The following is a 22,437-nucleotide window of genomic DNA, read 5'->3' as shown; positions in this document are numbered from 1 at the left end:
CTTTACAGCCTCTTATGCTGCCATTGAAGTTGTCTGTCTGCCCCAGCAAGACTGGTGTTCAGGGTGGCCCCTCCAGGCCACTTTCTGAATATTCTTCTGTTTCACATATAGCTGCTATCATGCTGTAGGCCCCTGGGTAACACGGGTATGATGTCATTGATAGGCGACGCACAGGCATAATTGCTTATTTCTCTGGATCAACAAAATATATAACATTGTTCTAGTGTTTTTTTGATATTTTAATCCAAATCCTACTGTACATATTGTGGCGTTAACTGGTTGCATATGTCAGATTTATTGCATGACTCAGGCAGTTGCTATTTACCATTGCTTACTTAATCAACTAAGTCAGTGTAATGGTGAAGGGATAGATCTAATAGGCTAGTTTATGGAAGGTTTGCAAAGAAATTTCATGCTCCCTTGTAAAAGTATTTTTCGGTATTTTTAAAATACAAAAATACAGTAGTTTATTTTGATACATGGTGTGGCTGCTGTATTTTGTAGATTATTTTGATACACTTAAAATTAAGGTATTTGGTATTTTATTTTAAAATACATTTTGATGTTTTTTTGCCCAATCCTGGCTGTGATTACATGATCACTTAGTAAGGTAATAGCACACCTCTCCTCAACAATACACATGATTTGATGAATCACTGAGTGCAAACGGTGCAGGATGAAGTTTAATACTTCAGTGGAGGGATTTGGAAAAGCCGCCTCATAACACAATAGTAAACAGTAAATAAAAATGCCTAAAAACAAAAGTATGAGCTATAGTAACACTGATTTCTGTCTTAGCAAACACCACTAATAATTTCTTGATTGACCTGGTTGAGCAGAGAAACACAGATAAGGAGAAAGCAGCCCATGTCGAGCTCTTCACTGATCTCATCCGCTCCATTGAGAGATGTCAGACTGAACTGCTGGAGATGATGGAGGAGCAGGAGAAAGCAACAGAGAAACAGGAGGAAGTGCTCATTGAAGAGCTGGAGCAGGAGATCACTGAGCTAAAGATGAGAAACACTGAGCTGGAGCAGCTCTCACACACTGAAGATCATCTCCACCTCCTACAGGTCAGTCAACATCTCTCTGATCAATGATAATGCAGTATATGACACCATAACACTCCCCATGCTGAAGGATTTCTCCTCTCTCCTGCTGTAGATTTACTCATCCCTGTGCAGCTCTAGAAACACCAGGAACTGGCCTGAGATCAGTGTGAAGACGGATGAGAGTCTGGAGACTCTGAGGAGAGCTCTGACTCAACTGCAGGACACTCTGCTTCAGAAACTCACTCTAAATGGTGCACCAATATCAAATACACTACACATACATATACATAAATACATATATTTATCATATTTAAATATCAGCAGTGTTGAGAATGTTACTTTTATAAGTAATGCTTTACAATATTGCATTAGTCCCTAAAAAAGTACCTAATTGCATTACCTAATTACCAAATTTTTATGGAAATGAATGCCTTACATTACTTTTGCATTACATTTCCTCGTTTTCTTGTTCTTAATAACAAAAAAAGTTATATTTTTGGCAAATGTTTATTTAAGTTTAATGTTCATATATTTGTATTTTCTGAATAACCACAACACTAATCTACTCCAAAACTGAGATGAATAACACTGAACTCAAAAATAACCTGCATAAAACATTTCACGAAACATTTGCAAAGTTATATTAAGAGCTCAGAGCAATAGGGGTTTCTGTTTGATTTTCTAAATATCAGCAGAGACACATGCATTGACCAGATAAACATGATATTGTACGCAATTCTTTAAATATAACGTCTCAGGTTCGACTGTAACCATGGTTCCCTGAAAGTGAATGAGACGCTGCGTTGAAGACTCTGTAGAAACGGCTCTGTGTGATTGCGTCATGAAGCTATGTGAAATCAGTTCAATGGCGTGACAGAATGTCATAGGCGGGTAACGTCATGACCAGGAAACTATAAAGCACACCCAAACCAAACAGCGCTAGCTTCTGATAGGCTGAAACAAGTTCGATCCGATGGACGAGTCTGGGTTTGGCAGTTGCCAGGAGAACAGTACTTGACTGACTGCATTGTGCCGTGTAAGTGTAAAGTTTGGTGGAGGGGAGATCTGATTATGAGATTATGGTGTGTGGTTGTTTTGCCTTTATTCTACAACGCTGTTTGCATTGTCATTTTTCCATTTGTCGTTTGACTTCCTGAATCAAGGATCAAGCAGAACCTCTGCAAACATGGCTTTTAAAGGACGTTTCTAAATGGTAAGTATTTCCATTTGTATTTGGGTCAAATTGTTTAGATATGCTGTCACTTGTAAATGTTACTGTATCCAGTGTAGACAATATCACTGATTATAATGGATTCTATTATCTTTTGACGCATTGCGTCGCGCCGCTTGCATCTGGTGTAGACAACTCTTTCAAAATGCAGCGTGACATGGCCTCGCCCACTTTGTTGCGTGTTCCTGTGGGCAGGGTTTATGTTAATTGCAGGGTTTATGATGTCATCAACCCAGGAAGAAGCTTGTAGTAGTCCGTAATTGTAGGCATTAAACTGCCATAACTTTAAAAGATAATATCTCTGTTTGCATTGAACTTTCAGCGCTGTAACTTTGCAGATACTGTTTATGCTCAAGCAGCAACATTACACACAAACTAAAGTTAAAAAATACCAAGACATTTAGGACAATTTCATGCTCCCAAATGACTGCGCACCAGTGCACAAAGCAAGGTCCATAAAGACATGGATGAGTGAGTATGGTGTAGAGGAACTTGACTGGCCTGACTTCAACCCGATAGAACACTTTTGGGATGAATTAGAGCAGAGACTGCGAGCCAGGCCGTCTCGTCCAACATCAGTGCCTGACCTCACAAATGTGCTTCTAGAAGAATCATCAAAAATTCCCATAAATACACTCCTAAATCTTGTGGAAAGCTTTCTCAGAAGAGTTGAAGCTGTTATAGCTGCAAAGGGTGGGCCAACTTCATATTAAACCCTACAGATTAAGAATGGGATCCCTGCAAACAAGCCTGCACTGGCCCTTCTACAGGCCCACTTTGGGCTAGCGTAAGGGCCCCCAGTGGGCTGCCAGCGCAGGGCCCCTGAGAATTTGCTTATTGGCAAAACATTGGCCCTGCACACGCAGCCCTCACTTAGCCCCAAGAAGCCCTCACTGGTCCCACACAGGGCCCGCACTATTAATGTACAACGATAAATCTGGCAGCACAGGGTGCCAAACATTTACCATTAATGAAAATAATGGTTAATGATCATTAAAAAAGAAATGGTCAGTGACTGTGTTATAGGCTGTGCTGTATAGATGAGGCGAATACTGAAATCCACAATAAAGTAGGCTTTAATGATACCAAGGAACAGATGAACTACAATACAAGCAACAATCAAACAACAAGAACGGACAGGGAGTGCAGGGAGTGAGTCCAACTTAAAGGGAGTGCTGACGAAGAAAACAGGTGCTGGGAATCCGGGCAGATGCCGGGAAGACTGATGAGGGAAGTGCAAACAGGTGTGCAGAACAGGAGGATGCTGGGAACTGGAGTCCTGGAAGGTGTGATTGTAACATTACCTCCCCCTCCCCGGTAGGCGCGTCCACGCGCCTCAGATGTAACAACTGGGGAGGGGGGGGGGGGGGGGGCACGTGCAGGGCAGGTGCAGACGGGTGCGGAGGTCTCCAGGGCGGTTCTAGGGCCGTGGGCAGCCATGCTGGGTCAGGAGTCTCAGGCAGCCGTGACGGGTCAGGGGCCGTGGGCAGCCATGGCAGGTCAGGAGTCTCAGGCAGCCGTGAGAGGTCAGGGGCCATGGGCAGCCATGGCGGGTCAGGAATCTCAGGCAGCCGTGATGGTTCAGGGGCCATGGGCAGCCATGGCAGGTCAGGAACTGTGGGCGCCCATGGCAGGTCTTGAGCCCCACCCACATGTGTGTCCCCCACATGTTTCCCACCCACGGGTACATAGGCGGACTCGTTGGCAGCCGGGGCGGACTCGTTGGCAGCCGGGGCGGACTCGTTGGCAGCCGGGACTGGAGCGGGCTCGGCGAGGGCTGGAGCGGGCTCATTGAAGCCCTGAGCGGCCTCGTTGAAGCCTGGAGCGGGCTCGTTGAAACATAGAGTGGGCTCGTTGAAACATAGAGCGGGCTCGTGGAGATACGGAGCGGGCTCGGCAAAGGCTGGAGCAAGGTCGAGGGGACAGGGGGCTGGTTCAGCCCAAAAGTCTATTAGCCAGTCCTCCTTCTCAATGACTTGTGCCTTGGGCTGCTCGGCGGCAGAAAACTCAGGAGACTGGGGCTGCACGGAGGCAGAAAACTCAGGAGACTGGGGCTGCACGGAGGCAGAAAACTCAGGAGACTGGGGCTGCACAGCCTTTTTCTTTCTCCTCTTCGGCCGTCTGGGCCCAGCGGAGGATTTTTCTTCAGCCATTCTGGGTTTTGAATTCGGCAGGACACCAGGGGAATGCCCACTGGAGGGGCAGGCAGAGGAACTGCGGGGAATGGACGAGGATTACACGATTTATCAAGAACCTCCTCAATGACAAAATCAGAACAATTTAGAAAAAAAATCTGATTAATTGCTTCGACTAGGGAAAAACAACAGGCAGGTTCTTTAAAACAGATCGTGTTCTCGTCCAGCCCCGCCAGAAAACAGGCGTTCGACGGGGCATCTGGCCAATTCACCAAATAAGCAAGCTCAACAAATTCCTCCACATACCTCTCCAGCGAGCAAGCGACCGTCCTGCCGGAACCCACACAGGTGATCCTCTGCTGGAGTTAGCTTGGGAGACATGGGAGCCTCTGAAACAAAGAACAAGCCCATTTCCAGCGGTTAGTTCCGTTCTTCTGTTATGGGCTGTGCTGTATAGACGAGGCAAATACAGAAATCCACAATAAAGTAGGCTTATTGATACCAAGGAACAGATGAACTACAACACAAGCAACAATCAAACAACAAGAACGGACAGGGAGTGCAGGGAGTGAGTCCAACTTAAAGGGTTAGTTCACCCAAAAATGAAAATTATGTCATTAATGACTCACCCTCATGTCGTTCCAAACCCGTAAGACCTCCGTTCATCTTCGGAACACAGTTTAAGATATTTTAGATGTAGTCCGAGAGCTTTCTGTCCCTCCATTGAAAGTGTAGGTACGGTGCACTGTCCATGTCCAGAAAGGTAATAAAAACATCATCAAAGTAGTCCATGTGACATCAGTGGGTTAGTTAGAAGTTTCTGAAGCATCTAAAATACATTTTGGTCCCAAAATAACTAAAACTACGACTTTATTCAGCATTGTCTTCTCTTCCGGGTCTGTGTATATCCACAGTGACGCTGCTTCTGCTTCTGCTTCTTCTTCTACGGCGGTTGGCATCCAGCTTATTGGTGCATTACCGCCCCCTTCTGCTCCGGACTGTGACGCTGATGACGTGTTATGTAGTGCGCCCGAGCTTCGTTTACAGTCTGAGGGAGACGCACGCTGTATTCAAGCTATTCTACATTGTTTGTATTTTGGTATTGCTATATTTTTTTAAATGGTCCGTAGGTGTGCATGTTGTGGATGTCCTAATCGCGTCACAGTCCGGAGCAGAAGGGGGCGGTAATGCACCAATAAGCTGGATGCCAACCGCCGTAGAAGAAAAAGAAGGAGCATCACTGTGGATATACATAGGCCCGGAAGAGAAGACAATGCTGAATAAAGTCGTATTTTTTGTTATTTTTGGACCAAAATGTATTTTAGATGCTTCATAAACTTCAAACTAACCCACTGATGTCACATGGACTACTTTGATGATGTTTTTATTACCTTTCTGGACATGGACAGTGCACCGTACCTACACTTTCAATGGAGGGACAGAAAGCTGTCAGACTAAATCTAAAATATCTTAAACTGTGTTCCGAAGATGACTGGAGGTCTTACGGGTGTGGAACGACATGAGGGTGAGTCATTAATGACATAATTTTCATTTTTGGGTGAACTAACCCTTTAAAGGGAGTGCTGATGAGGACAACAGGTGCTGGGAATCCGGGGAGATGGCAGGAAGACTGATGAGGGAAGTGCAAACAGGTGTGCAGAACAGGAGGATGCTGGGAACTGGAGTCCGGGAAGGCGTGATTGTAACAGACTGGTAGGGGTATCTGCCACTCAAATATTTCCTAAATCATACTCTGTAAAATGTAAATCTTTTTGATTCTGACCACTGCATGATGATTGAATCATCAATAAGTAATCATCTAGAAGAATTCATCTAGAATTCACAACCAGAATTTCTCTTGCAATATTTGCTAAAACAAATGTTCTTCAGAAACACACAATTACATCAACCATTAGAAACATTAAAATTAGGAAGTCAAGGGTCAAGAGCCCAACTAAAGCAAACGCTCACCTCTAACGTTGACTTCAAAATTGACTATTTTCAATAAAACATCAACATCTAAAAGTTTTGTATGAAAGAAATAGTCAAACTGGATTGTTATAAGTAAAGATGCTGAGATCTAGACATATCTGTTAGCGTTTAATGTTCTGATGCTCCTGGTCGTGACAGTGTTTTCAGCTTATTTAAAAAGGAGATTTTACTTTACTGCCAGTCATTTGAGCGTTTTATCATCTTACTGTTTTGTTATTGTATTAATTACAGATTATTTTTTGTCATTTTACATAAATTTGAATGTAATTTAAGAAAACAGAAAATACTGTATAAAAATACAGCCAATCAAAGCATGGGAAATGAAAGTGGGCTGCCTACACAAAACCTGTCTCGCCCCGGAGGGGACTGCCATCAGAAGCCTGATGCCACTGATGTCAGGACTTCTTCGAAAAAGCCTTCTTAGCGATGACAGTCCTCAGATCCACCTTATCCTTATCCTTACTTGAGCGCTGCTCCAATCCCCAGTCTTTCTGAGGGGGAGCTTGGATAGCGACGCTCACTTTCTGCTATGCTCTGTAAGAGGAGATTGTACTCGGCTGGGATTGCTCCTGCCCAGCAGTCCCAGAGACCTGAGAGTGGCGAGGAAGAAATTTCTGAAAGAGGCCAGGAGAAGAGGCCAGGAGAAGAGAGCAGGGTGTTCAAAAGAAAGCTTTTGCTGTGATCTTTAATATTAGACAGGTTTAGCCAAAAGTGCCTCTCCATGGGCACCAGTGATGCCATAGAGCGGCCGATAGACTTGGCTGTCTCCTTGGTGGCCTGGAGACAAAGATCTGTAGCCCGACGAAGCTCTTTGAAATCCTTGCAGCTAACTTCCTCACCCTCATCAAGATCTTTTAGCAGATCAGCTTGATAATCTTGCAAAATGGGCATCATGTGCAAGCATGCAGATACCTGACCTGCTGCATAGTATGCTTTACCCACTAGCACAGATGTAGTTCTTATGAGCTTAGTGGGTAACTTCAGGGCCTTTAGAGACGATGTTGACCCAGAAGAGGGACAACTTGCAAGTGTCTGTTCTACCCAGGGCATCTCCCCATATCCATATTTTTTCAGTCCGGGGACTGAAAACACGATATGACACTGGTAAGAATGGTAAGCCCTGACAAGAAGGCTGTGATCTTGATGGCAGGAAGCGTTCATCTAATAGACTTTGTTGACAAACCTCTTGTTTCTCAGCCGGCCAGTTGATGTTTAACCTGGCTACGGCACAAGTCACAGCCTCCAAGAGCTCCTCATATGCCTTTGTGTGAGGTGGCGAATCCTCAACATCACCAGGATCGATACTAACAACATCCAACTCCTCAGAGCTGGATAGTTGCAGTACTGGTGTTTCACCAGAGGTGGAAGAAACCACAGAGCATGCTTCCGACCCCTTTAATGAAGCACTGGACCGAGCAGGTGAGGGCAGAGAAAGGCAGTGCCTGTCTCAAACCCCTCTGCAAGGTCCATCTGCAAACCCCATAACAAGAGCCTTCGCTGTGCCTCATCACCAGCAGGACCCTAGCCGTGGGGAACACGAGCCGAAGCGCTCTCCTCAAAGAGTGCCTGGCTGGAGAGCGTTCTCAAACGTTCTCAAAAGCAACAGCTCACAATGTTCACAACCAGCCCCCTCGAGGACTTCCTGAGCATGCTCCGCTTCCAAACAAACAACACAAAGCTTGTGTGTATCCCCACCTGTGATGTAACGAGGGCAGGGAGGAATCTCTTTGAGATTTTCTGGATTAATCATGATCAGAATTTTTTTAGCTCCTATAAATTTATTGTTTGGCCTTATTATTCGGGGAATAGACACAGTTTCTATAGACTGTACTACACTCGCATTTCTATCAATTAAGTGGGTAGAACACAGACTGTGATTTGAGGTTTGACTTACTAGTCATACGGTGTGTAGCATCTTGGAGATGTTGTCTGACAAACGATCCGCTCCAATTCTGCTGGGGTGCAGGCCATCAGCACTAGGTCGCTCCCAGAAAAGATCCCAATTATTTACAAAGAGCAGCTTCTGTTCATTTCACCAAGACATTAACCATTCATTTAGAGCAAATAATCTACTGAATGCTATGTACCATCTTGATCAAGCTCCTGAAGTCCTGCTTCCAAACCTCCATCGGCCACAGCCTGATGTCGTTCACCCCCGCGTGCAGCACTACAGCTCTAATGCTCTCGTCAACATACAGGATCGCACAGCGACATCAAGAATATATGCACCAAGAAAGCAGTGAATGCACACCTTACCTTTAGCTAAGGTAGTGTGGAAGTGACGGACAATAGAGTCTCCAATAACCACAGCATCGCGTTCCTTCTTGTGAAGAGGGGAGAAGCAAATCGCAAAGACCAGTGGTGGATGAAGGGGAGAGGTCCTGGCCCAAGGCCTGGCTCACGCCTTCCGCTGCTGAAGCACCCATGGTCTGTGGTGTGTCGCCGCCGGAGTGAAAAAGGGCTGGGAAAACTCGTTCTGGGTGCTCGGGCCCTGTGCAGATATACACATGAAGTAGAGGAAGACTGCAAACTAACCGTGGATTTGTGAGCCCGGGATGTTTCAAGCGCTTTTCGCCGTAGCTCAGCCTACTTCTCTAGTACGTCGCAGATCTGCTTCTCCATGGCCTTCAGCTCCAACTGCACCATGTGCAGCTCGAACGTGTCCTCATCTTAAAGATATCCGATACATTCGGCATTAGAAAAGATGAACAATAATTTTGTGAGTGAGAAGAGTGTAAACAGCACAAAGGATAGCGAGACCATTCAACTAATGCTAATGGGCTAAAGCTAGTAGCAGATGTTCGGGAAGTCAGATAAAACTAGCGATATCAAGGCAATCCGATTGTTTTTTATATAGAATAATGTCGGCAATATGTTCACCCGCTGTAAAACAGAGAAAATAATAGGTTATAAATTTGATTTTAAGAAGAAAACAGGCAATTAGGAATCAACTCGATGGAGCTCCAACTCAAACAGCGTGGCAGCAACAAACAGAAAGTGACATTTCCCCAGTAAACACTTCTCTGTCTAAACAACAACTGTCAAAATATATATATATATGATATATGAGAGACAGACAACACTAAACAGGACAAATGATTTCAACATAGAGCGCTTGCTGAAGACAGCGAAGCTAGCTGTTTGGTTTGGGTGTGCTTTAAAGTTTCCTGGTCATGACGTCACCCGCCTATGACGTTCTGTCGCACCATTGGACTGATTTCACATGTGCTTCATGACGCAATCACGCAGAGGCATTCCCACAGCGTCTTAGATGCAACCTTAAATCTTGTTTATAATTCCACACATAAAACATGTCAAAGATCTGATGATGTTTTATTGTCATGTGTCTCTACAGATCTGAAGAGGATGCAGCAGTATGAAGGTACAGTGTGTGTCTACTACACTAGATTACATTCATAAACTCACAGCTTCATCACTGACCTACAGGATCATTAAAAACTGATAAAATATTACACTGAACACAGTTATAAACAACACTTTTGTTTTTGCCCTCATTTTTCATGAGCTGAACTCAAAGATCTAAGACTTTTTCTATGTACACAAAAGGCCTATTTCTCTCAAATATTGTTCACAGATCTGTTTAAATCTGTGTTAGTGAGCGCTTCTCCTTTGCCGAGATAATCCATCCAGGTGTGGCATATCATATCATTATTGCACAGGTGTGCCTTAGGCTGGCCACAATAAAAGGCCACTCTAAAATGTGCAGTTTTATCACACAGCACAATGCCACAAATGTTGCAAGTTTTGAGGGAGCGTGCAATTGGCATGCTGACTGCAGGAATGTCCACCAGAGCTGTTGCCCGTGAATTGAATGTTCATTTCTCTACCATAAGCCGTCTCCAAAGGCATTTCAGAGAATTTGTTAGCACATCCAACCGGCCTCACAACCGCAGACCACGTGTAACCACACCAGCCCAGGACCTCTACATCCAGCATCTTCACCTCCAAGATCGTCTGAGACCAGCCACCCGGACAGCTGCTGCAACAATCGGTTTGCATAACCAAAGAATTTCTGCACAAACTGTCAGAAACCATCTCAGGGAAGCTCATCTGCATGCTCGTCGTCCTCGTCGGGGTCTCGTTCTGACTGCAGTTCGTCGCCGTAACTTGAGTGGGCAAATGCTCACATTCGATGGCGACTGGCACTTTGGAGAGGTGTTCTCTTCACGGATGAATCCCGGTTTTCACTGTACAGGGCAGATGGCAGACAGCGTGTATGGCGTTGTGTGGGTGAGCGGTTTGCTGATGTCAACGTTGTGGATCGAGTGGCCCGTGATGGCGGTGGGGTTATGGTATGAGCAGGCGTATGTTATGGACAACGAACACAGGTGCATTTTATTGATGGAATTTTGAATGCTCAGAGATACCGTGACGAGATCCTGAGGTCCATTGTTGTGCCATTCACCCACGACCATCACCTCATGTTGCAACATGATAATGCATGGCCCCATGTGGCCAGCCTAAGGCACACCTGTGCAATAATCATGCTGTCTAATCAGCATCTTGATATGCCACACCTGTGAGGTGGATGGATTATCTCGGCAAAGGAGAAGTGCTCACTAACACAGATTTAGACAGATTTGTGAACAATATTTGAGAGAAATAGTCCTTTTGTGTACATAGAAAGTCTTAGATCTTTGAGTTCAGCTCATGAAAAATGGGGGCAAAAACAAAAGTCTTGCGTTTATAATTTTGTTTAGTGTATAAACTTAATCAAAACATACCTGTATTAACTTGTGATTCATATTCTCTATTTTCTCAGTGGATGTGATTCTGGATCCTGATACAGCTCATCCTAAACTAATCCTGTCTGATGATGGAAAACAAGTGAAAGATGGAGACATTGAGCAGAAACTCCCAGACAAACCAGAGAGATTTGGTAGATATGCAAATGTCTTGGGAAAGGAGGGATTCTCCTCAGGGAGATTTTATTTTGAGGTGCAGGTGAAGGGAAAGACTGATTGGACTTTAGGAGTGGCCAGAGAATCCATTGACAGGAAGGGATTGATCACACTAAGACCTAGTAATGGATTCTGGACTGTGGCTCTGAGGAATGAGAATGAATATAAAGCCTGTGCTGATTCTCCTGTCTCTCTGTCTCTGAGAGTGAAGCCGCAGCGGCTCAGTGTGTTTGTGGATTATGAGGAGGGTCTGGTCTCCTTTTATGATGTGGAGTCCAGCTCTCATATCTACTCTTTCACCGGTCAGTCTTTCACTGACAAACTCTATCCATTTTTTAGTCCATTCCTTAATGTTGGAGGTAAAAACTCAACTCCACTGATCATCACACCTGTCAATTACAGTACATGAATGTACACCACTGGTGGATCCAAAATGGTCAATATTCATATTCATGCATTTTATTCATATATTATGTTAATCATTTATGGCTTATGATTTATCAATATTATTTTTGATTTCATATATTCATGTACTTCTACTCTATATATTAATCCTCATCATATTTTAAAGTATTTACTCTTTATTGTACTCCCTTATGGTTATTCTTATTTTATGTTTAAGAGTATGTATGCTTGCTATATTCAATTGTTCTTCAAGTGTTCCAATGTGACAGGTCATGTTGACACATTTGTGGTTAGATATTGGATGCCTGCCAAGTACTGCAGAAGCGATGTTTCGGAATCAGTTGCTCATTTGAACTTAATATGTCTGTTATTATTTCTGCTGACATGTAATAATGTAAGATCTGCAAAATTCCCCTATATTTATTTTCATCTATTTTGACACTTGACCAGTCTATGGCATAATGGGTAAATCCATTTGACCTTTTCTGATTAGAACAAAACAAAGTTTGAGTAAATTTCCCTATTCTTATATAAAATGGACTGAGTCGTTGATAGCGGGGCTTTTTCTCCTTTGCTCTTTCCTTTGCTCTCCCTTGCTCTTCTGCTTCATCTCTCCTATCTGCAAATGTCTTAATTATTGTTCCTTCTTTCTGTATATTCTGATCTTCATCTATTAGATACAATACTCTGAATTTTACAATACTCTAAAATTGTATTATTAACTATTAATTACTTCTTTCTGATTGTTATTTTACCTTTTGGTTTTATTAAATATTTTCATTATCGATTAAAGTTTGCATGTGAGGCTAAGTTTAATTGCAATTAATAAAAATAATTTTTCTTCAATGTCATCTACAGCCTGGATCTAATTTTCTCAAGTTTTTGCGTCAACCCCTAATATGAAATAGGAGAGGAAAGTAATGATCTTAATTAAATCTGAAAACATTATGTATGTGCTGCAAATTTTTAATTTTTTGTTTTTCAGTTTTGAAAATCTATTAGTTATAGGCTAATTACATATTTGTAATGTAAAAAATATAATGCTTGTTCAATAAATGATTTTGTCCATAAATATATATATATATATTCATATTCAGTGAACTGCGAACAGGTGCACGTTCCAGAACGGAGCGCGAGTGCATGGAAATATTAACGCGAAGGGCCTTGCATCACCAGTGCAGACCACCACACTGTAAAAAAAATCCCGTTAAAAAAGGGTAAATTTCTGGCAGCAGGGACGCCAGAAAATGTCCGTTTAAAAACAGAAAAATACTGTCAGAAAAAAAAAAAACATAGATAAACTGTAAAAAAATCCCGTGAAAAGACGGTAATTTTCTGGCAGCATGGGCGCCAGAAAAATACCATAAAATAACGGAAAATAACTGTTATTTTAAGACATTTAATAAGACATTTATTTTCCGTTATTTTACGGTATTTTTCTTGCTTTTATCCTGCTGCCAGAAAATTACCGTCTTTTCACAGGATTTTTTTATTGTAAAGTACTCATGCTGAAGTAACGCAGGGCAGCAGGGGCGCCAGAAAAATACCTTAAATTAACGGAAAATAAATGTCTTATTAAATGTCTTAAAATAACAGTTATTTTCCATTATTTTATGGTATTTCTCTGGCACCCCTGCTGCCAGAAAATTACCGTTTTTTTACAGGATTTTTTTAATAAAATACAGTTTATAACCATAATTTTACATTAAAAAGTTAAAGAAAATACAGAAGATTTTATGTAAAATAATGGTTATAAACTGTTTTTTATTAAAAATTAAATAGTTTATAACCATAATTTTACAATTAAAAGCTAAAGAAAATACAGAAAATTGTATGTAAAATTATGGTTATAAACTGTATTAACCATAATTTTACATTAAAAAGCTAAAGAAAATACAGAAGATTTTACATAAAAACGTCTGTATTTTCTTTAGATTTTTAATGTTTAATGAAGGACATTTACTTAACACAATAAAAACAATAAAATTCCCTATAAATAAGGTTAAATGCTGCTATATACAAATAACCAGTCTTAACTGCAAAATAATGTTTGTTATTAGTTTTTTTAATAAAGAGCCAAAAACAGTTTTAAAAGTAATGGTTTCAATTACAGCAAAACTTAATATATAGATACAACAAAGAAAAAAAAGTTACAGTGGAATAATAATTAAACAGTCTGCCTTCAAAACCTGACCACTGGTCAACAGATGAATTACAAGGAGTCATTAAAAAACAAACAATTAAACAAAGCAGGAAATAGTGAGTGTTCTTAAAGTCCGTGTGACATTGATAAAAATTTCTGTGCAAGTGAATGGAGGGAGATTGGACTCCCTTCTGAAGAATGTTCTCCATGTATGTCTTCTAGTCATAGTCTGCACCCACTGAGCAAATTACGTCCAGAAAACGTCTTTTTGAGGTCTTGTCTCAGGTTGAAAAGACGTCCACTGAGGGGCCAGAATGAAAGTTTTTATGACGTCTTTTTTTGACGTCTTCTGGACATCCGATATAGACGAACAAGCAGAATCACCAAAGGAGAAAAATCACATTTTTTAAGCCACCATCGTGGAGATGAGGGTTTGCTTTAGTCGGGCTCTTGACCCTTCACTATTTAATGTTAGATTTTGTTTGGGCTGATGTAACAGCTACACTGTAAAAAATTTCCTGTAGAAATTACAGTAACTTACTGGCAGCAGTTTGCCAGTAACTTACTGTAAATTGAACTTACAGTAAAAATACTGTATTAATATTTACAATACGCAGGGGCGCCAGAAAATGTCCGTTTAAAAACAGAAAAATACTGTCAGAAAAAAAGCATAGATAAACTGTAAAAAAAAATCCTGTGAAAAGACGGTACTTTTCGGGCAGCAGGAGCACCAGAAAATAATGTAAAATAACCGTTATTTTAAAACATTTAATAAGACATTTATTTTCCATTATTTTACAGTATTTTTCGAGCGCCCCTGCTGCGCAGAGTTTATAATGTAGATGAATCAATAGCACAACACAGTTGTTAGATTCAAATGACAGTCCATTTCATGATGCCCACAAAGCAATCAACAGACAACCATCATCACCTGAAGTTATTTTGCTTAGCTTTCATTACTGCAAATGTGTTTAACAAACACAGCATCACAGCAGTCAGATATAACAAATGAATTTTAAGAGTGAAGAGCCCACAACTAATGGAACAGCTATTCACCATTATGGTGACTTAAAATGAAACAGAGTTAAAACCTCTGCTAATTCTCAATAACAACCTTTGTTAATGTCTAACATAAATCAAGTCAATCTGGTTAGTAATAAGTGAAGCTGGGGATGCTGTTTGCAGTGGCGTAAATTAATATGATAGTTTTTTCCTTACATCTGCTATAATACAATATGCCATTAGTCCCGAGAGTATGTACATTAGTTAATAAATACGAGGATCCGCAATTCTTATAAGGTTGTCCTGATAAACTCGTGGCAGCATTTTCATTTAGCATGCAAGAGGTTCTGGGTTCTAACCCAACCATGAATGATTTTTTCTCATTAAAACCAAAGATGTTCATCAGTGATTGTATATCAAGAGCAGGGATACATTTATGTGTAGCTATTTTGTTTTGTGATTTCAACCTAACAAATAGAGAGTCTCTGCAACAGAGCGATAGATTGAAGCGCTTGTCCGTGTGAACACGGCTCAGTGTGCACGAGCGCCAAGAGAACACTGTTGCGCCTCTGATAGCAGCGACAACGAGCACTCAAAATGATTTCAAAAACAACACATTCTAGCGCCAGATCACCTATTATTAACTCAAACTGATAATCAACTAGAGCTGTTTCTTTTGTATTACATATCCGTGCCGCGAGAGGTTTCAAAACGTGGTCGGGACAATATCGACCCTTTCAAAAAGTGGTACACTGTAAAAAACTTCCTGTAGAAATTACAGTAACTTACTGGCAGCAGTTTGCCAGTAACTTACTGTAAATTGAACTTACAGTATAAATACTGTATTAATACAGTATTTACAGTACCATTTAACTTTCTGTAAACATATTTACAGTATAGTATTTTTTTGCTGTAAAAAATACTATAATTTTAAGATCTTTTCTCTAGAAATATATTTTAATACAATCAAAAACATATAACTTTACACTGTAAAATTTCCTGTAATTCATTGTCCACTGTTTCTATTTACTATAAAGCTGTACAAATTGTAAATTACTGTATTTTAACAGGTCTCAGTAAATAATAAAAAGACAATGACAACTGTATAACGTTTATAATTTTGTTTTTAATTGTTTAATTGTAATACTTGAAATAACATTTTAATATTCTTGCAGACTGAACTTTCAGTTTTCTTCACAAAATCTGATATTCCCAAGCCTGCAGTAACATTTATACATAAACGTTTAACATTACAGCATTTTAAAACAATTAATGAGCAAATTCAGTTATAAGAACAATCTTAAAAACCTACAAATTTAAAATAACTCTCCGCAGTGGAATGTGTTTGCTCTCATACACTGAAGCGGCGTTAAAGTTAATGAGATAATTGATTGATGATTGAGTGGTGATTGACAATTAGTGGAGACACCTGATGTTAATAAGCAGAATCACTGAAGAAACAACAAGAGAAAAAGAGAGAGACACAACATCTACAACTGACTTCCAGCCATTAAACATTATTACACTTATTATTAACCAGTTTGATTTGATTTCTGTCATACATCAACAAAAGTTCTTACTGAGAATTAACAGATGTTTTGATGTTAATGTTTTAATGAAAGTTTAGTTTGAAGTCACCATGATGGTGAAAAGCATTTCCTTTAGCTGGGCTCTTGACTCTATTTGTTAACATTAATTTATCTCTGCCTTCTCCAACTTTGTGTTTGTAAAGCACATTTGTTATGGCCAGAGAAACTAGACTGTGTTTCCCAAAAGTGCTATGAGCCAAAATTGATCAATTTAGGCTTACAATGCTTTGGGAGTCACAGTCATAATGGTTGTGTTTTGATGATGACGTTCTCATTGTGAAATGGCCAGATTCATTGGTGACGTCCAGTATTAACTGGTGATATAGATGTTATATTATTTCTTTACAGTACATCACTGTTACCGCTTGAGATCCAGCAGAGCTTTTATAATCTGAAGGGTTTTTTTTAAACACACACAGACATCAAGAATCAGCATATGACCCTCAACAATGGTGACAATCAAACAAAGTGCTTCATGTTACAGTGCATGATGGGAGCCACCAATCAAAACTCATCCATGGCTCCCATCATGCATTGCTGCATGAATAAATTATGCAGCTGAATTGTCCTGTAATTTTCATAGATTGTTCATGTTTGCTTTTATTTTTCTGTTGTTTTGTTGTGACAGTAGCTTGTTTTGTGATGTTCAGAGTTGATCTGTTTGTCAGTATTTTGTATTTATTTATCGTCACCGTTCTCGAGAATCATATGCTGAACACTAAACAACATCAGGCCATCGCATGATGACAATATCATCAGCAAACATATCGTGACCAGATCATATTTTCTCTGACTATAACAAATGTGCTTTACAAACACAAAGTTGGAGCGATCAGAGAAAAATTACTAATAAAATGTAAAGAGTCAAGAGCCCAACTAAAGCAAACGCTGACCTCTTTCATGGTGACTTGAAATGAAACTCCATAAAACAATAATTAAGACCTTTTTTCTCTCTTTCCTTCAATGATTCTGCTTATTATCATCAGGTGTCTCCACTAATTGTCAATCACCACTCAATCATCAATCAATTATCCCATTAACTTTAACACTGCTTCAGTGTTAATTTTTAACACCCGGCAAGATGGACTCATATATGTACACTTTTAGTTAAACCAAAAATACAAATTATGTTAATAAAAAGCATGAATATTTGTACACACCTTTGCTGCTGCCTGGTTCTTGCATCAGTGTCTTCCTTTTCTTCTTTCTCCAAGCGGAAAAATAAGCCTCTCTGTGATTGGTCAGTTTTCACACTCATTTGTTTTTACTGTATTTCAGTTTACAGTAAATGAAAATACTGTATTTTATTGACGCCAATGGGATATTTCCCATAATGCAACTTTTAAATACAGTAACATACTGTATAACAGTTTTACAGTAAAATACAGTTCATATTACAGTAAAATACTGTGTAATTTACAGAAATTGCTAACAGTGTACCGTCTTTTCACAGGATCCTTTTTACAGTTTATCTATGCTTTTTTTCTGACAGTATTTTTCTGTTTTTAAAGGGACATTTTCTGGCGCCCCTGCGCCCCTGTGTACTGTAAATATATTTACAGCAAGTTAAATGGTACTGTAAATATTAATACAGTATTTTTACTGTAAGTTCAATTTACAGTAAGTTACTGGCAACCTGCTGCCAGTAAGTTACTGTAATTTCTACAGGAAATTTTTTACAGTGTATATATATATATATATATATATATATATATATATATATATATATATATATGTAAAATATATATATATATAATTGCATAAAAAAAATTTGGAGGGAGGACCCACCCACATTTTTTTTTTGCTTCCGATGCCCATGATTTATCTAGACATTTGATTATTCTATTTAACACTTTCCTCTTATTGTACTCGTTCATTCGGTTCTCAGAGTCGCACAGGGTCCTCGCACCAGCTGTTATGCGGGCCCATGATCACAAACTCGCCAGTCTGATCAATAACCAGAGGTTATGGCTAAAGCAATTTAACAATGCTGCCCATGCTTGCTATTGTTAAAAGGTACCCATTTAGCTCCATACAATCGCCTATAACAACTTAGTTAAAGCTCCGGGTTATGACCAGTACTATGAGGTAATGTTGCCCCTCGATAGTAATTTATCTGGCCCCATATAGTTAATAATATAACTATATAACAACTTAAAGCAGAGGCAATGACCACAGGTTATGACCAGTACACGTTTATCTAGCCCCATATATTGAATGTGATTGCATAACAACTTAGTTAAAGTCAAGCAGTTCAAGCAGTCAGAAATCTAGATTCTCGCCAGATGTGCCCCATGCTCCATACAATCCGAGATCTAGTATGTACTTAACCCTGGTCGTAGATTTTCGGTAACAACAGATACATCATAATCTACTGATCTATTCTACTAAGTCAATAATTTCAGAGTAAGTCAGAATAAAGCCAAATGTAACAATTTATTAGTCACGTAAATATATCATTCCAATTACACTGTAAAAAAAGTCAGTAAAATATACAGCAAAACATCGTCAAATTCCAACAGTAATGGAGCGTAAAACCAAAAACTTCCTTTTACTGTATTAAATAGATTGAATAACCGTTAATTGTGAGACTGGATAAAACTTTGTTTTTTACTGTAATAAAATGTTGAAATTATAAATATTTTCTGTGAAAACAAATAAATATGCATACATTTTACAATTAAATATTGTAATGTTGAAAATGTCTAAAAACCTTAGATTTTATGGTATTATTTGAGTAAAACTACATCTTTTGGGGTCGTGCACATTGGAATTCACAGTATAAATCTGTAGATTTTTAAGCAAACAAAAACATTAATTTTTACAGAAGCAAGATGTTAAAAAATCCCACTAAACACTGGACGTCGGATAGACATGCAGATCATGTCTATATTAGGTCCGTCGGTCCATGACCATTTCTGAACATCTATTCGACGTCCAAACTAGGTCCACTATTTGGACGTCCAACCATGACCCAACTTGGACGTCATCTTGACGTTCAACATTTGACCTTTGAACGGGGTAATTTTTTTGGACATCATTTGGACGTCAATAACAGATGCAGGAAATTGACATGATTAATATGCAGAGGTGGAAAGTCAAGGGGTCAGAAAGTAAAAGTCCTGCCATATTTTTTTTCCACCCACTGAAGCAGTGTTAAAGTTAATGAGATAATTAAGTGATTAATTGAGTGATGATTGAGCATTATTGAAGACACCTGATGATAACAAGCAGAATCACCAAAGGAGAAAAATCACAAATTTTAATACACCATCGTGGAGATGAGGGTTTGCTTTAGTCGGGCTCTTGACCCTTGACTATTTAATATTAGATCTTGTTTGGGCTGTTTTAACGGAGTTATAACAGCCAGACAAGCAAAGAGAAAAGATGGTCAGGTAACGTTGGTTATGGTTTCACATAATCATTATTTAATTTGAATCACTGAACTCATTTAGTGTCCAATCTCTTGAGTTAGGTTTACGTTATTGATTACAGCAGCACTGTGATTCTACAGCACAAGATCCAGTTTTCTTCAAAATAATTCAAAGGTTTCATCAAAAGTTGTTCTTAGAAAAAAGGCTCTTATTTAGACACACAGATATCAAGAATCAGTCTGTGAATCTCAACAATGGTGAGAATAATTAAGCAATGTTGCAGTGCATTCTGGGTGCCACCAATCAAAACTCATCCACAGCTCCCATCATGCATTGCTGCATGAATAAATTATGAGCTGAATTGTCTTAGTAATTTTCTTTATTCTCACTATTTAAATTTTGCTACTTTTTAGTAGCTTGTTTTTTAATGTTCACAGTTGATCTGTTGATCAGAATATGTTGCTTGTCACCATTGTTGAGATTCACAGGCTGATTCTTGATGTCTGTGTGTGCCTAAAAGACAGACTTTCCTTTTTTTGATCAGAACAAAAGTTCTTATTTTATTGATAAAGCTAATCTTGTGCTGTAGACTCTCAGTGCTGCAGTAATCAATAATGTAAATCTAACTCAGAGATTGGGCTCTAGATGAGCTCAGTGATTCAGATCAAAGAATGATTATGTGAAACCATAACCAACGTTATCTGACCATCTTTTCTCTTTGCTTGTCTGGCTGTTATAACTCAATTACAGCAGCCCAAACAAGTTCTAATGTTAAAGAGTGAAGGGTCAAGAGCCCAACTAAAGCAAACCATGACCTCTGTGATGGTATCTTAAAAATTGTGATTTTTCTCCTTTGGCGATTCTGCTTGTTATCATCAGGTGTCTTCAATAATGGTCAATCATCACTCAATTAATCACTTATTTATCTCATTAACTTTAACACCGCTTCAGTGGGTGGAAAAAAAAATATGGCAGGACTTTTACTTTCTGACACCTGGACTTTCCACCTCTGTTAATATGTAATATTTGTTTTATAGGGCCTATCAACATGATTAATACATGAAGAGCTCAGATGCAAAAGCCTCTAAGTGCCATCTGAAATTTTCTTCTAGAATTATCATTTTTATCAAGCTTGTATATTTAAGTTCAATAATTTCACTTAAATGGCAATGCAAATTACCTATTAATTATCATTTAAGTGAAAGTACTTAACTATACACACAGCAAAATCCCCAGTGTTAAATTAACACCCAAAGTGAACATAAGAGTCCATCTTACCGGGTGTTAAAAAGCAGAGGTGGACATTCCAGGGTCAGAAAGTAAAAGTCCTGCCATATTTTTATCTCATCCACTGAAGCATTAATGAGATAATTAAGTGATTAATTGAGTGATGATTGAGCATTATTGAAGACACCTGATGATAACAAGCAGAATCTGACCATTTCACAAAGAGAATATCATCAAAACAAAACCATCATGACTGTGATTCCCAAAGCATTGTAAACCTAAATTGATCAACTTTAGCTCACTTCACTATTGGGAAACACAGCCCAGATCATAGTTTCTCTGACCATAACAAATGTGCGTTACAAACACAAAGTTGGAGCAGCCAGAGATAAAGTAATGTTAATAAAGAGAGTCAAGAGCCCAGCTAAAGGAAATGCTTTTCACCATCAAACTAAACTTTCATTCAAACATTAACATTTAAACATCTGTTCATTGACGTCACTAACGCACATCACAGAACAGAGCAAGGCGAGCATTTGTGCTTATAAAACTTAAACTTTTTTATTTATTTTTGAAATGTATGGTATATATGGTGAATAACTGTGATAAATCTAATGGTACATTTAATGTAATTTTATGGTAAAATACCATTAAATTCACCGTTTTTGGAAGTGAAAAATAACAATTCATTGTAAATATTACAGTGAAAAACCATAAATTAACATTCCCACAATTCCCTGTGTGACACTTCACATTTTATATATTTATGTGAAATAACTCTGTTTCTTCTTAGTTTTTCTCATTTTTTTCTAATCAGTTACGTACATTAGGGTTTTATGTTACATCTAATGTTGTTAAATTAATGTTTATTGCATTTTTAAAATTTCATGCATGTTACCATGATGGTGTTTAGTGTGTGTGTGAATGACACTTTGTGCGCCTTCTATACGTTAGTGTTGTCCTTCTTAGCTTATGGGAAATCTGCTTGTGATGAACTTTGATTCATCATGTGACTCTCATTACCACTGTGTTTGGTGACTGTCAGTGTATTGTAAATGTACAAAACAGCAGAGGTGGAAAGTCCAGGGGTCAGAAAGTAAAAGTCCTGCCATATTTTTTTCCCCACCCACTGAAGCGGTGTTGAAGTTAATGAGATAAATAAGTGATTAATTGAGTGATGATTGAGCATTATTGAAGACACATGATGATAACAAGCAGAATCACCAAAGGAGAAAAATCACAATTTTTAAGATACCATCACAGAGGTCATGGTTTGCTTTAGTTGGGCTCTTGACCCTTCACTCTTTAATATTAGAACTTGTTTAGGCTGCTGTAATTGAGTTATAACAGCCAGACAAGCAAAGA

The 22,437-nt window shown here is 39.2% G+C and overlaps 1 protein-coding gene across 2 annotated transcripts in view; it reads left to right on the top strand.

The window, feature by feature from the left end:
• Positions 1-12,475, top strand: part of LOC125276127 (E3 ubiquitin-protein ligase TRIM39-like) — a 33,779-nt gene extending 21,304 nt beyond the window's left edge. For both annotated transcript variants that reach the window (XM_048203607.1, XM_048203608.1), the window contains 4 exons: positions 840-1,073; positions 1,165-1,303; positions 9,766-9,792; positions 11,194-12,475. In XM_048203607.1, the coding sequence (XP_048059564.1) occupies positions 840-1,073; positions 1,165-1,303; positions 9,766-9,792; positions 11,194-11,741 (948 nt within the window). In that variant the 3' untranslated portion in view covers positions 11,742-12,475. The remainder of the gene's footprint in view (positions 1-839; positions 1,074-1,164; positions 1,304-9,765; positions 9,793-11,193) is intronic.
• Positions 12,476-22,437: the final 9,962 nt, after the last annotated feature.

This window comes from Megalobrama amblycephala, linkage group LG9 (assembly GCF_018812025.1).
Source record: "Megalobrama amblycephala isolate DHTTF-2021 linkage group LG9, ASM1881202v1, whole genome shotgun sequence".
NCBI classification, from domain to species: Eukaryota; Metazoa; Chordata; class Actinopteri; order Cypriniformes; family Xenocyprididae; genus Megalobrama; species Megalobrama amblycephala.
Note: the sequence above shows the minus strand (reverse complement) of the source record. Positions and strands in the feature narration are given on the sequence as shown.